The sequence below is a fragment of the Sycon ciliatum genome, chromosome 9 (assembly GCF_964019385.1).
Source record: "Sycon ciliatum chromosome 9, ocSycCili1.1, whole genome shotgun sequence".
Lineage (NCBI taxonomy): Eukaryota > Metazoa > Porifera > Calcarea > Leucosolenida > Sycettidae > Sycon > Sycon ciliatum.
In genome coordinates this window covers 21,745,098-21,761,500 of record NC_088651.1, presented here as the reverse complement: position 1 = coordinate 21,761,500, position 16,403 = coordinate 21,745,098, and the positions used below count along the sequence as shown (strand labels likewise).

At 46.7% G+C, this 16,403-nt stretch overlaps 1 protein-coding gene across 1 annotated transcript; it reads left to right on the top strand.

Annotated features, from left to right (window-relative positions):
* Window positions 1–1,261: 1,261 nt before the first annotated feature.
* LOC135824347 (uncharacterized) lies at window positions 1,262–11,364 on the top strand. Its single transcript, XM_065337080.1, has 3 exons — window positions 1,262–1,403; window positions 2,802–2,918; window positions 11,183–11,364. The coding sequence occupies exons 1-3, from the start codon at window positions 1,262–1,264 to the stop codon at window positions 11,362–11,364; spliced, it is 441 nt and encodes a 146-aa protein (XP_065193152.1).
* Window positions 11,365–16,403: the final 5,039 nt, after the last annotated feature.

Here is a 16,403-nt window from a genome sequence, read left to right as displayed (position 1 = left end):
CTTCCCCAATTGATCCTTTTAATTTGAAGTTCACCCAATCCTTTCAAAATAATAATAATAATAATAATAATGTAAATAGGCGTCGAGGCGACAATAGTTTTAGAATTGCGATCAACAGAACGAGCTGAACCGACATTTCACAAAGGCTTTTATTGTATTAAAAAAACGAGTGGATACGAAGGCAGTGAAAAACATGGAAGAAAGAAAAATGTGATATGGAGAAAATGATGAACAAAAAATCGTACTTCGAACTAGTTTTCGCACAACACTCCTCAGAAAGCTACGTTGTACTAATGAAAAACAATCCAGAAAGATACTAATAAAGAGAAATGGAGTGAGAAGAAACAACACCTATGAAAATGATAATCCTAGCACTAAGGTAATAACAGGAAAAACTGCGAAAGCACTTAACGAACTTGTAAAGACTACTAGTATACTGTGACACAAGATATGACACCATGGCCAACCAGGGCCAAAAAGACAGAACAAGCTGCTACTAGAACAATTTCAAACGAATAATGCTGTCCTGCTGGACACACAGATTAGGCTTATGAATACGTTGACAAACAGCTTCTAACACACTCAACTGCAACTTATAACTATGAGGAGCACGGCACAAAACAGAAAAAGAAGAATCAGAATACACCTTGCAGCAATCAGGACGAGATACAAGATGCTTATACACTGATGACTTCCTACTAGAAAACACACGCTCGCACCCATTCCCACTCACACAATCATTCTCGCTCTCACACTCACCGGACTCACTGGACTCACTGGCCGAATCCTCCTCAACAACGTCCTGCCGTGGAGCAATCAGGTCCCAAAAAAAGGTCCCAAAACAAACCCATCATTTAAGTCATGTAATCTACAACTTTGAATGCCGGAATTGTGCTAGTATAGCCGGTATGTTGGTAGGACTGTTCAGCACCTGAGCGAACGCATCAAGCAACACACTCCTTTACACATTATCCCACGTAGCGCACAACTGGAGCGTCCCACGCGGGCAAGACCCCGTAAACAACCACTACCTCCGCCAACACAGGACCTAGCGTCCCACTCGGCAAGTCCACCATTGGCTTCCGTGGCCATGACCAAGTGACTCCCTCCACCAGCGGAGGTGGATGTGGCTTTGGCGACGCCACGTGTGTTGCATGCAGACACGTTTGCGTCATCATCGCTTGCTGCATCACTGGCAGAGACGACAACAATACCTCCCTCAATATCAACGAGACCCAGAAGAACAACTGCGAATTACACCATGACCTATTTCAGTACGGAAGTACAGAGCCAACGGAATGCACAACAGGAGCGTGAGGCAAGGGATGGGAGGAGACGGGACCTGATTGCTCCAAGGCAGGACGTCGTTGAGGAGGATTCGGCCAGTGAGTCCAGTGAGTCCGGTGAGTGTGAGAGCGAGAATGATTGTGTGAGTGGGAATGGGTGCGAGCGTGAGTTTTCTAGTAGGAAGTCATCAGTGTATAATCATCTTGTATCTCGTCCTGATTGCTGCACGGTGTATTCTGATTCTTCTTTTTCTGTTTTGTGCCGTGCTCGTCATGGTTATAAGTTGCAGTTGAGTGTGTTAGAAGCTGTTTGTCAACGTATTCATAAGCCTAATCTGTGTGTCCAGAAGGACAGCATTATTCGTTTGAAATTGTTCTAGTAGCAGCTTGTTCTGTCTGTTTGGCCCTGGTCGGCCATGGTGTCATATCTTGTGTCACAGTATACTAGTAGTCTTTACAAGTTCGTTAAGTGCTTTCGCAGTTTTTCCTGTTATTACCTTAGTGCTAGGATTATCATTTTCATAGGTGTTGTTTCTTCTCACTCCATTTCTCTTTTTATTAGTATTTTTCTGGATTGTTTTTCATTAGTACAACGTAGCTTCCTGAGGAGTGTTGTGCGAAAACTAGTTCGAAGTACGATTTTTTGTTCATCATTTTCTCCATATCACATTTTTCTTTCTTCCATGTTTTTCACTGCCTTCGTATCCACTCGTTTTTTTAATACAATAACAGCCTTTGTGAAATGTCGGTTCAGCTCGTTCTGTTGATCGCAATTCTAAAAATTATTATAATAATGCAGTAAATATAACCAAATGCGCACTCATATCACAACCATGGGGACGAAAAATGTATTCCAGAACGTTTTCTTGTCACAATTATCAATGGAATTCGTAACTAAAGAGAATGATGAAACTACAATAGGATTTATACAATTGGAGTGAAACAGCGAGGATACAAGCATAGTAAGAAAAATAGCACAAACCTAGGAACAATTTGCACAGGTAATAAACTATAGGTGAGGTGAGAAATGATAGGAAATTCAACAAGTGCAGTGTGACAATGGACAATGGTCTTCCCGACCAAAGCGTGGCCGACCACGTAAGCACCCGACTTCACTGTCCGTTCCGGCAGAGGCTTCTGCTCCACAAACGGTGTCGCGGAAAAACCAACACAGCACGCAGAAATCGGGAACAAACATTAATGTAAACGACGACGAACACTGTGTCTTATCTTCATTATCAGCGAGTACCGGTACGCCGGACGCAGACAAACGCAACTCACCAAAGCTGAGAAGGAGCAAACGGCTGGCGGAAGCTCGGTTTGCAGAGGTGACTGCAAAGATGCATCGAAACTCTCCGGATATGGATGATGCCAGCGGAAGAGTTGACGACTGTCAGGTGTTTGGCAATGGCAAGGGAAGACCGGTCAGGAAGATAACGCGACGGCAGCTGGAGGAGGAGTGTGGAAGCGACGTGTGCAGTGACGATGATGAACCCGGTGGTCGGTTGCTGGGAGAGCTGACGACAGGTGAAGGTGGCAGCGATGATGAAGAGGACGACGACGATGATGACGATTGTGGCGCAGATGGTGTGAAGGACGGTGGCGGTCAGAAACCTAGTGAAGGCGGAGGCGGTGAGAAGAAGAAGAATACATCGGCAATTACATTGCATTTGTTGTCTAACCCCGTGTGTCGTGAAAGTTATGATGATTCTTGGTTCAATGTTGTTCGTTCTGCAAGTAGTTTCAAGCAGTTGAAAGTTCTAGAAGCAGTCTACATTCGCATTCGTGATCCAAATCTTTGTAAACAAAAAGAAAATGTCACTGCACCTACGCTATTCCAGTAAATTCGCACTCACACACACTTGCACATGCATGTCCATTGTCACACTGCACTTGCTGAATTTCCTATCATTTCTCACCTCACCTATAGTTTATTACCTGTGCAAATTGTTCCTAGGTTTGTGCTATTTTTCTTACTATGCTTGAATCCTCGCTGTTTCACTCCAATTGTATAAATCCTATTGTAGTTTCATCATTCTCTTTAGTCACGAATTCCATTGATAATTGTGACAAGAAAACGTTCTGGAATACATTATTCGTCCCCATGGCTGTGATATGAGTGCCATTTAGTTATATTCATTGCGTTATTAAGATTATTGTCTACAAGCCGCCTTTTTAAATAATAATAATAATAGTTTAAAAAAAAGCTATGAATAGGATGAAGGCCGCAGACATCACGAAACTACGTTACTTGTTTGACATGTATTACTGTGTATTTTATAATTACAGTACTTAACTTCAATTTCTTTGGTTGTATCCTTAGTTCCGTATTTTTCCCCTTGATGATAGGAACGAGAAAATTGATTCTGGGTTTTCAATAATATTTTTGTTATAAAATACACAGTAATACATGTCAAACAAGTAACGTAGTTGCGTGATGTCTGCGGCCTTCATTCTATTCATAGCTTTATTAAAATTATTATCTCCACGTAGATTATTTCGTGGATTATTTAATAATAATAATAATTTGAAACATACAATGGGACTCCACAGGGAGATTCTCTGTCGCCGGTATAGTTTACGATATACCTGGAAGCTGCGTTAAGAGAGGTACGAAACCGTCTAACGCCGCGACCAGACCGAGACGTCCAGCTGCTTCTGCCCGGAGAGTCGGAATATGCAGATGATGTGGACTTCAGCAGTACCGACCAAAAGTATCTAAAAAATTGCCTTCCTACAATATCCTCTTCGTTAGCAGAGTGGAACTTGAAGATGAATGAGGGGAAGACGGAACACACCATGATAAGCAGACAAAAGGATCGAATAGAGGAACAGTGGCGACACACAATAAAGCTTGGCTCGATGCTTGGAGTGGATGAGGACATAGGCAGACGAAAGTGGTTGGCTACAAGCGCACTTCACCGGATGTGGGTGATATGGCTGAGAGGGCAACACATCAGAGAGTCTCTACGAGTGCGCCTCTATAATAGCTTCATCCTACCAATCCTGCTTTATAACTGGCACATGGAGTCTCACGGGGACACAGAAGCGGAAATTGGACTCGTTCCACAGGCAGCAGCTGCGAACAGTGATAGGCATTAAATACCCGCTCATAATAAAGAACACTTCCCTGTATAAACGCACAGAATCTCGCCCCGTGAGCCAAATCATCAGAGATGCTAGATGGAGGCTGTTTGGTCATGTGCTGCGTTTGGGAGAGGCAGCCCCAGCCAGACGTGCCATGGGAGCTTGCTTCTTAGGGGGTAACGGCCCCAGCTTTAGGGGACGCCCAAGAACAACGCTCCCGCGAACGCTCAATAATGATTGATCTCAAAAAGCTGAAAAATAATACCGCCCTAGAGACTGGCGATGACTTGAACATGCTGCAGCAGCTTGCCCAAGACCGTCGACAGTGGCGGGAACTGGTGAAGGCTGTATGTAGCTGCTAATGAAACAATGGACATAATTTATACCTTTATATATAGATAATGGAGATGACTGCAACAGGCTGCAGCAGCTCGCCCAGGACCGCCCTCAGTGGCAGGACCTGGTGAAGGTTGTATGTAGCCGCTAATGCAATAATGGACATAACTTTGCGTTTCCATCTTGTCTTTTTTGCGATTGTGATGCTTGATGTGCACTGTGCTTCCTCGCATTCACTTGCTCCTTCTTGCAGCTTGTCTCTTTTTTCTGTTTTTTTTTTGTTTTGTTTTGACGCTCTGTGTGCATTGCGCTTCCTCGCGCTCACTTGCTCCTTCGTGCGGCTTAAGCGAAGGCTATACGTGAGCTTTATAAGCTCACTGATGCTAACTCGAACAGAGCATAATAATAATAATAATAATAAAAGTAGAAAGGAAAAGGACATATGGAAACGAGTTAAGAGTAACTCTCCACCACTGTAACTAGATACTATACGAAGCTAGGTGTCAGGACGTCGAATGTCTCAGTGTACTCTGTCAGTTTTGTGCCTAGTTGTTGCACTTTCTGACTGTATATAGTATCTAGTTACAGTGGTGGAGAGTTACTCTTAACTCGTTTCCATATGTCCTTTTCCTTTCTACTTCTATTATTGGCTCAATACCCGAGTTTCAAATAATAATAATAATAATAATAATAATAATAATAAAACAGGTCGCGTAATGAAGCAGCATAACGATAGATGTGCAAAGTCATGATGCCTGGTCCGCTTCTGTCCTGGGTTCACTACCCCGTACGTTGCAGCCGCAAGCAAAACCAGCTCAGGCTGAGAGTTCCCTCCATGATTGGTCAGAATGGTCAATTCAAATATGTTGCGATTTTCTCCAAAAATCGAGATTTTCAAAAATTGATATAGTGTCCTAAAGTTTGATTCTAAGGAGACATTGCACGGAATCACGGAATCACGTATAAGGTGAGACATGGACAGAGCAACCTGATGGACACTGGAACTAGACCAACTGCACCATTATTGTTGTGTCAATGATTAACGCCAATATCGCACCCCCTGACGCCAGGCGGGCTCTTGTGAACTCAAGATGTATGCGCTCGATTCAGCACTTGTTACAATAATGGACAATTAATATCAATACTTTACACTACCTCCACTTAGCAGCTTCTCCTCTTCACACTTTTAAACGCTTCACGCATTCTTTTTGAGCGCCTTGCTGTCTGGCTGTGTATATCTTTAGTGGACCTGACAGCACTGCTGTAGTTAGATATGTTGCCTGAAGATTGAAGACTCAAGAAACTCTGAGTAGCAACGGATTGTGTTTTCTTGGTGAGGACCGCTTCCATTGTGTACTAGCTCCAGTGTACCCCAGCACTAGCGTGTCACCTCAGGCAGTAGAGCGGGTCCGAGCTCAGAGAAATACTCGGTCGGTGAACCTCTGCGAATTCCGTAGGGATGTCACCTACGCAGGGCTGGATGATTTTTACTAACACACGGGATGTGGACACCATGTGGGCGTCGTGGCACACCCAGTTCTTGGCTGTCGTGGACAAGTATGCACCCATCACCTATGTATCCTCCAATCGCAAATCCCATCCGCCCTGGTCCGACAGAGAGCTCCACAAGCTCAACCAACGTAAAAACCAGCTACACCAACGGTGGCTACGCAATAAGGGAAATCAGAATCTTCACGTACAGTTCAAGCAAGCACGCTCAAGCGCCAGAAATGCCTATAGCCGAAAGCGCAACGATTTCTTCCGAGCGAAATGTGCCACGTCCAGTCAGAATCCGTGTAAGTTCTGGAACGTCATAAACTCCGTTACGAACAGGAAGAGAGTTCGTGTGGAGTGTACTTGCCCCATTGAAGAAGTTTCGTCAGTCTTCCAGGCAGTAGTAACAGCCAAAGCCCGTCCTCACAGCATCCCGCTACCGCAAGGTCCACAGCTTCAGACTGCAATGTCAAAATTGCCGCAAGTGTCTTTTTGGCGAAGTAGAACGGTTTCTCCGACAAATCAATCCTTCCAAAGCTACAGGAAGCGACCGGATACCTGGCCACCTTCTGAAGTGCTGTGCCGATATCCTAGCTGCGTCCGTGGCCACGTTGTTTAATGCCTCGCTTGTCAATGGCACTGTCCCCACAGCCTTCAAACTCGCACACGTTATCCCGCTGTTCAAAGCTGGGGACCCGTCTACTCCCACTAACTACTTCCGTCCAGTGTCCCTACTTCCCATATTGTCAAAACCCTTGGAGAAAGTCGTACAAAAGAAGCTAGCCCAGTTTCTGGACATATGTGGTACCCTCCCCACGACTCAGTTTGCATTCCGCGCAGGCCACTCAACGGAGGATACCCTGGTACTTATGCTAAATCGTACTCTCATTGCACGGGACAAGTGTTTGTCTGCTGGCATATGCCTTCTAGATATGTCAAAGGCATTCGACAAGGTTCGTCATGAACGGCTACTCCAGGACCTATTCGATATCGGCATAACAGGGAGAGCCCTAAAGTGGTTTTCCGCCTATCTGTCTGGCCGGACTCAGCGTATCTGTATTGGACGGTCAGAGTGCCATTTCTGCACCATCCTGTGGCGTGCCACAAGGTTCTGTTCTAGGACCGATCCTTTTCAGTAGCTACACCCGCGAAGTTCCAACCATAGCTAACCAGTCTCATCGGTTCAATTTGCCGATGACATCGCGCTGATCAGCAGCAGCACATCCCTCGACACAGTATCTGCTACGCTATCGGCTATCTGCCCTTGCTGACTGGTTGCAGACGCGTGGTCTCATTTTGAATGCAGCCAAGAGTCAAGTGATCCCTGTATACCCCAACAGGCAGCCTGGGCAGCCGCAGCACACGATCAATGTAAACTGTCATGAAACGCCGAATCCTGTCGTTACTGCGGCCAGGTATCTTGGAGTGCTCCTCGACTCGGATCTGTCATGGACGCCCCATGTTGATCGCTGCATCGCTCGACTGGCCCAGAGGATCGGAGCACTATGGAGGTTGCGTCGCTGCTTGACTCACCAGAGCCGAGTTCTCTAATTTAAAGCGATCATCATGTCTGACCTAATGTACGGATCCACTGCGTTCTCCCCACTTCTTACTGCCAACCAATTGGATTGGCTACAAGTCATGCAGAATCGGGCGGCAAGGGCGGTTTTCGGACTCTCGCATCACACCTCCGCGCGCACCCTACTGCTGAAATTGGACACCTACAGAGTATCCGAGATATTCAGGCACACGTTTATCGTTCTTGTCTGGAGGTCTCGGAATGGGCACGCAAGTTCTGATCTGCAAGCCCTCCTAGTTCCTTCATCAGCTGGCCCAACTAGGTTGCACTCCACCATGGGTCTGCGCCAACCGCCAGTTTGCACCAGGTTTGGCAAGGGTTGCCTCGCGTTCCGGGGCGCCCAGCTGTGGAATACCTTACCCAGCAATATACGTGCCATCTCCACGCTCCGCCAGTTCCGCGCGAGCATGATCCCGCACACACTTAGTACCTAGAGTACCAAACGTCCTGTTTGATGATCAGCTGGCTTAGTTTCTCTCCACCTCTGTCCTTATTACATCCCTCCCCCATTTCACTAATTACTGCTTTCTATCTGCATTCGCCACCTTTTCATTGGGCTGCCCGTTTGGTTTGCGAATTAAAATAAACACAACAACAACAACAAAAACAACAACAAGCCCTTATTGGCGATGGTGCCATCGTGAGAATAAAGAATTCAAACAACAACAACAACACTATTGAGCCCTGTTTGCGGTGGACAGGATCACTTCCCCCCTATTTGAGTAGTTCAATAGCCAATTGAGTAACCTTTCCAAGATTACTTTTGAATCTCTCTCCCATTTCCTGGGGAGAACCAAGGGACCAGTTTTGGCATTGAGAAAATACGAAAACGTCATGTGTGCGTATGTGTGTATATGTTTGTGTGTGTGCGTGGTGTGTGGGTGACCCATATGGTGCAGTGGTATGTGCAGTCGATTTCCAATCGAGAGGTTGCGGGTTCAATTCCCGACGATTATGGTCGCACACGTCTTTCGTCTCTTTCTCAATCTCCCAGCTCTTCTTTCATTCTCCTGGGTGGCTAGCAACAGTCAGAGTATGCCGGAGTATGTGGTGTGGTGTGTGTGTGTGTGTCAAAAAATTAAAAATGAATGGAAAATGTCAAAATGAAAAATAGGGATTCACTGGCCAGAAAAAGCCACTTCAATCAGCTGTGTGGTGGACACCAGGCTAAACATTAGTGGCGGTCAATGTATCAGCCTTGCAAGCTGTTGAATTGTGTAATCCCAGCACAAGTTGTTCGCTATCATCGCTTCCGCGAGGGGCATGTCTGAGGTCTGAGGTGTGTGGGTTTGCGTGAGGAAGCCATAACCATCATTGATACGGCAATGGGCGTTCAGGGTTGAAGGTTGAAGGTGTAGATTTATGAGAGAGAGAGAGAGTGTGTGTGTGTGTGTGTGTGTGTGTGTGTGTGTGTGTGTGTGTGTGTGTGTGTGTGTGTGTGTGTGTGTGTGTGTGTGTGTGTGTGTGTGTGTGTGTCCCGTATGGTGCAGTGGTATGTGCAGCGATTTCCAATCGATAGATTGCGGGTTCGATTCCCGACGATTATGGTCACACACGTCTTTCTTCTCTTTCTCAGACTCTTCCTGACTTTTCTTTCATTCTCCTGGGTGGTTACCAACAGCCAGTGCATGCCGGAGTATGTGGTGTGATGTGTGTGCGGGAAAAAAAAATGAAAAGACCAAAAATAGGGATTCACTGGCCAGAAAATGTCACTCCAAATAGCTGTATGGTGTAGACCAGGCTGAATAGTGACAGTCAATTCTTCAGCCTTGCAAGCTGTTGAATGGTGTAATCCCAGCACAAGTTGCTATGGCTTCTGCCGTAACATTGCTATCATCGCCTCCGGCGATGGGCGTCAAAGGTCAGGTCAGGTGTGTGTGTGTGTGTGTGTGTGTGTGTGTGTGTGTGTGTGTGTGCGTGCACACGTCTTTCTTCTCTTTCTCGGACTCTTCCTGACTTTTCTTTCATTCTCCTGGGTGGTTGCCAACAGCCAGTGTATGCCGGAGTATGTGGTGTGGGGTGTGTGTGTAGAAAAAAAATGAAAAATAGGGATTCACTGGCCAGAAAAAGTCACTTCAAACAGCTGTGTGGTGGATACCAGGCTAAAAATAGTGGCGGTCAATTCATCAGCCTTGCAAGCTGTTGAATGGTGTAATCCCAGCACAAGTTGCTATGTCTAACATAGCTGTTCGCTATCATCGCTTCCGCGATGGGCATGTCTGAGGTCTGAGGTGTGTGCGTGTGTGTGTGTGTGTGTGTGTGTGTGTGTGTGTGTGTGTGTGCGCGCCCTGTGCTGCATTCTCCCACCCTGCGTCGTGACTATCTCTCTGTCTACAGGAAAATTTTGGTGACAGTTAACATGTCAGCGACGGATACAAGTACCAGGTCAGCTTTTAAGGATGCCTTTTTCAATCGACGTAAAGGACCCTGCACGAGCGTTACGCCTACAAACCATTCAGTGACGAGGGACTATTACTGCCCCACGCTGGAACGCTGTGGGACCTGTAAGAGTTATGGCATGATAAAATTAGTGCCGGGTCATGATCGTTTGGTGATTGAATCCAGGTGCACCACGGTTAACGGTACAGAACTAGTGGAAAGACAGATCTACGCAACAGTAGGCCAAACCGCTATAGCGGATGCAGGATATTGCAAAGCTGTCTTCAAGGTGAAGCCCGCACCGCCGCCAGTATACAGAATGCTGTACATGGGTATTAGCGCTGCGCCTTCTTCGCCACGTCCCTGCCCTTATCCATCCACATCACCAACCAGACAACGGCCCACTAATGATTATCCCCCCAGCAACTCCACAGCCACGTCACAGAATGCCTCATCCATCACAACCCTAGGTGCCAATAGCGGCTCTGCGTCTCTGACACACTGGCAACTTGCACTTGTCCTCTCCGGCGTGCTTGCAGTATCACCAATTCTCCATGGGCTCGTGTAGTGAGTGCCGTGTACACACCACGCATACAGTCATGTACATGTACAATGCATGACGTAATGCTCATGGTTACCTCACTGATCTGCATGCACGTGACTGTGCACACATTGGCTCAGAATGCGATCGTGTCGCAAAGCCACCACGTGACTGTACACGCCTGCATAATATTAATAACCGGCTATATTGCTTGCACAGCAAAATGACGAGTGGACCAAGCCACCCATGCACTGCAGAACGTACGATCCGAGCGGCCAGACTCAATCACAATCTGTATCAGGAACACAGTGGATCACTAACAGCCCCCACCCCAACCCATCCCAACCCCCACCCACGCCACCCCCACAAGGAATGGAAATAATGTACAATGTACACAACAGCGGGATTCCCCGGATCGCTAGAATGTTCCTCAGACCACACTGTACAATACACGTGCAATCATGTAAATCTACAATCTAGGTGAAAGAGAATTGTCTGGAAAGCAGCAGCAGCAGCAGCAGCAGCAGCAGCAGCACCAGCAGCAGAATGACTACCCTACTCGCAACACGTCTGCCAGCAAGCATCATCCACAATCCGCAGTGACGGAGCGCTACACAGCTGACATCATCCCTATAGCGCCACACAGCCGACATCATCCCTAGCTCTAACAACCGGCAACAGCAACAAGACACAGATAACTGGTTATGATTGCATTCGTAATGTAGGCAATTCATACTTTTGCTTTTTTTCTCACCCACTACTGTCCCAACATTATGTTACATGACACTGTACATGTACATGTACGTATGTACGTACATGACTGCATTATTAGATTACTACAGTTAATGTGCACTGTACATGTGCGTGCGCGTAAGTCATCGGCATGTGTGTGTGCGTGCATGCGTGCGTGCGTGCGTGGTCATGTTTGTGCGTGTGCACAATAAAGTCAATAGTATGCATTATTGTATGCATGTCACGGTATGGTATAATTATGATCAACATGTAACGTTGTCTATGCGTTTGTGCACCAGACATACATTATACATGTACATGTACATGATGATACTGTCTGCAAAGTCTTCTTTCTCCTACACTCCTCTCGTGTCCTTTCCCACTGCTCTTAGTTTTTTTCTGTAGCTCTTAGCTGACACATGTACATGTAGCTATTGTGCCGGCGATGTTATGATTTGTGATTGCCCGCACAAGAGGCTTTCCACACCTTTCCACTAGATCTCCTGTGCTTCCATACCCGACATGCATGTTGTGGCACTACTGTACAAATACGAAGTTTCGTCTGGAATTTTTGTATTTGTATTTATATCATTATCTCATGGCACATCATGATGACGGCCAATAAAACTGAGACAAGGGTGAAAGCCAACCACAGCAGTAAAACAGATAAAAGAATACAAATAAGAGGCAAAGAAGGCAAAGGAGGAGACAAACCAGCAGGATATACATGAAACCTATAATTGAGCAGAGATTTTAGCAACAAAATTATCCATCGACGTGCTGGTCTTGGCCTGCGTTGGTAATGTTGCCCAAAACACATAGCCAGCAAAGATCGGGGATCTAGTGAATAGGGTGGAGGCAGCGCGTGGGAGACTGAGTGAGTTCCGGGTATTCCGTGTTTCGGAGAACCAATTATAAGCCTGCATATGCAAGGGTATTTTATTTAGTAATATTTTATGTATGAGAACACAGAGGTGGTAATTATGTCGAGTGGAAAGGGGACTGATCTTGGCAATTTCGTAAAGACTAGCGGAGGGAAAGCGACGATCTTTGCTAAATAAGATTTTAAGGAGCATGCGGTTATGGGTTTCTAGCTTGTTCAATACAGTAGTAGTTATGCCACACCAAGCAGTATCACAGTAGTCAAGTAAGGGCAATATATAGCAACGATAAAACAAGCGTTTGCAAGAAAGAGGAAGATGTCTACAGTGGGCTTGACGAGCCCCAAGGATGGAGCTTGTGCGCTTGCAGACATACTGCACATGGGGTGACCACGACAATTTAGAGTCAATAATAACGCCAAGATGCTTATGCTCTTCAACAATATGAATAGCAACACTTGAAGAAGGAAAACAAAGTGGCAGGGAAGGGGGAGAAGGGGAAATGTACATAGCTGCCGTTTTATCAACGTTTGGCTGCAACTTCCAATCATGCATCCAGGTTATAACTTTCCCAATGCTATCTTGCATGGCTTCGTGCAGGCGTATAGGGCAAGCATTGGAGCAAAGCAGAGCTGTGTCGTCAGCGAAAAGGCTGACGCCAGGGGCAATATCGGGGAGGTCATTAATATACAGGAGAAATAGCAGTGGCCCAAGGATTGAACCCTGGGGGACTCCAGAAGTAACGGGTAAAGGCTCCGATAACACAGTTGAGAGGCGTACAAGCTGATGTCGGTTAGAGAGATACGATGAGAGCCAGCCGATAGCCTTGCCATCAATGCGATATACTGTTCGCAGCTTAGCTAAGAGACCCCTGTGCCAAACAGTGTCGAAGGCCTTTGCGAGATCGAAGAAAACTAAACCAACATGGTTATGGGCGTTCCGGGCGGTGTGGATGTCTTGCACGAGGCGGGTAACCTGGTACCTGGTGGAGTCACCCCGACAAAAGCCCGACTGTGCTGGCGAAAGTGAAATGCGAACATGATCATAAATGATGTCATATACAACACGTTCGCACACTTTTGATAAAGTAGAGAGCAATGAGATAGGGCGATAGTTGCTGGGGGTGGTGCGTGGTCCTCTATTTTTGTAGGTGGCCACGACTACCGCAGTTTTCCACATGGCTGGGAATTTCCCTTCACGAAATGACATATTCAAGATAATTGACACAGGATAGGCAACAGACGGAGCAAGAGCTCTCCAAACTTCGTTGGTAATTCCGTCTTGACCAGGGGACTTGCCAGTTTTCAGATTACGGAGATATTTCCTCACTTGGGCTGTACCAGTCGACAATGATAGGAGGGACGCAGGTATTGAGGGTGAAGGGGTGAGTGGTGGTATAGGCCACGTAGGGTCGTCAGGAAGTCCAAACGACGTAAACTGCGTGTTCAATATGTCTGCTATGTCTGCGGGATCTGTTGCTACCGTGCCGTCTGAAGCTGTCATTGATCGGATCGGCTCCCGACTACAGTTCTTACGGAGATGGCGGAGAAATTGATGGAGACTAGGGCGATCATGGGAAGACAGGGTGGCATGAACCGACTGTACATACTGACGATGGAGGGTACGTGACAAACATTTCACTTCGTTACGCTTGCGCTTAAAGGCAATGAAGTTTTCACTGGCTGGATACTTCCTATAAATGCTATACAAATCTCGCTTCAGTTTCACAGCACACTTGAGGTCCGGAGTGATCCAGGGTCGGGATGCATCCCGCATAGTAGGACGAGGCCTAATGTAGTCTCCTGTCCGCGGAATAACTTTGTAAGGCAACAGATGACGATGGAATGCTGACTGTAGTAAAGCATCAAACAGGACAATGGCATCATCAACATCAGAATGCCGATGAAGTAATGACCAGTCCAACCTAGACAAGTCTTCATTCACAACCTGCCAGACACGGGTAGGCACTTGTTTATACCTGTACTGAGCCTGGGGATGGAGGGACGATTTAGCAGTCGCTTGTGGTGTCGAGCACGATGCATAGTTGAGCGTACAAACAACCTGCAGATGATCAGATGTGCCAAGAGGAGCTGCGTGGTCGACTGAGAGGACGTGTCGGGGTTTGTTGGTTACCAACAAGTCAAGACATGAGTTGGCACCCGCTGATGAAGTGTATGTTGGGAAACTCACTAGTTGTTGGAGCCCAAGCATTGAAAAAACTGTCTGTAGGTTGGTACCGGCTGTAGAGGTGGAGTCAGAAGAGCACCAATCATTATGTTTGGCATTAAAATCCCCCGTCAGGAAGAAGTCACACTCGTCATAGCAAGAGGACTGTATAGCATCGACCAGCATATCCGAGAAGAAGGACAATTGTTCCGCCGTTTGGGAAGGGGGTCGATACATGCAACATACAAGAATAGGGTTAGGGGTGCATTGAGACTTAACTTCCACCCAGGTAGATTCACAGCCCTGACGCTGCAGGTCGGGTCTGTGGAGAATATGTTGAAAAGCATCAGTCCGGACAAGCACGGCGACACCACCATATCCTCTAGTGAAAGAGTGTGCATTTCTGTTCTCGTGTGCTGGTCTGTCTCTTCTAAAACAGGAATAGCCCGGTACATGCACGGAAACAGATGGGCACAGCCAGGTCTCCGTGAGGCAAACAATACTTGGCTTAGTGCTCTCCAGAACAATCGAAAGTTCAGCTAATTTATTGACGAGAGACCGACAATTCATGGTTATCAGCGTTAGGTCGGATTCTGATCTGGGGTAGAATGGGGTAGCATAGACAACATGATTATGACGAGGAACTATCACCACCACGTTCAGTCACGTTGGTACCGTCGGCAAAGCGCCACTTACGGACAGTGTGGCTAATTGTTGCCGGCCAAAATCCTGCACTGAGTATTTTGCCTTCATCCGTCGCTAGGACAGTCAGTCGTGCATATGCTGTGCCAAAGGTCCGGGATTCGCTAATACTGCAATTGAGCACCTCAACCTCACGGTCCTTGCACCAGTCAGTAATTGCGTTAGCGCTACACTCCATGTGGACATTGCCCACGTAGAACACAGATTTCGCGACTTTTTCTACGCCTGTAAGGATGTTGGGGTTAGCTGGGGCCACAGGCTTCACGTACCGGGACGTGACCCGACGCCGTACAACTTCGGCCCAGCCATCCGAACTGCTTCCCGTATATTCACTTGTACTAGTTGTAGCCAATGTTGATCTGGTTGGTGCAGCCGATGGTGTTTCAGTGCGTGATGAGGTCTGGTGTACATGTGTCGATGTTTGGGAAGTGCGGGTACGGTTGGTAGAGTGTGCGTTGGGGGGAGTACGAGTCGAGAATTAACTTTCGCTGCGTTCGTTAGGGGGCACGAAATAACTATAGTTCGTACCAGACTAGCGTTTTTTCTTCTTCTGAACGTTCGGGATGATAGACCTCGACCAAAAACGAAATTTAGTACATAACGAACCTGCTGGTGGAGTAATCTAAGGAACGATTTCGTGAACGAAAATTTGTAGTTATACAGTATCTATACATGTACATGTACACAATAGCTTACATGTACATGTAAAGTAAGTAAAAGTAAATTATCGTGTCCGTTCCCAAAGGGAACTCACGACGGCCGCTAACATCCGACAAACCCTAGCGGCAGATGCAGCGCCTAACGATGGGGGTGAGTGGATAAGTCTCACAACCACTGGCACAAGTGCTTAAAACGACCCCATTAGCTGCATCCATGTACCCCTTGTGCCTGTACATGTATATGTAAGTAACTATTCTAGTACAGTAAAACCTGTCAAGGCGACCACTCGGATGAGGCGACCACCTCTCCAAGAAGATCACTGAAACCAGGATCAAGGAATGCTATCTCCAGTCAAATGACCCTGGATAAGGAGACCACCTGGTAACAGAGACCACATTTTGAAGGGGCCTTGTCTTGAGCGGTCGTCTTAGACAGGTTTCACTGTATACCGGATACGTACATGTACATGCCTGCTGATTGTAGTAATACGTGTAACTCAGAGTTGGGACACAGCTTCCAATCTCTCTTCTGTGCACAAGTTAGCAATGGCACTAGGCTGA

What these genes read in the sequence shown, in the direction of transcription:
- LOC135824347 (XM_065337080.1), top strand. Translation starts at nt 1,262, where the DNA reads ATGACCTATTTCAGTACGGAAGTACAGAGCCAACGGAATGCACAACAG. An exon ending in CAGTGAGTCCAGTGAGTCCG is followed by an intron (nt 1,404 to 2,801) that starts GTGAGTGTGAGA and finishes GGTTGCTGGGAG; the next exon opens with AGCTGACGACAGGTGAAGGT. An exon ending in ACCTAGTGAAGGCGGAGGCG is followed by an intron (nt 2,919 to 11,182) that starts GTGAGAAGAAGA and finishes TCTACAATCTAG; the next exon opens with GTGAAAGAGAATTGTCTGGA.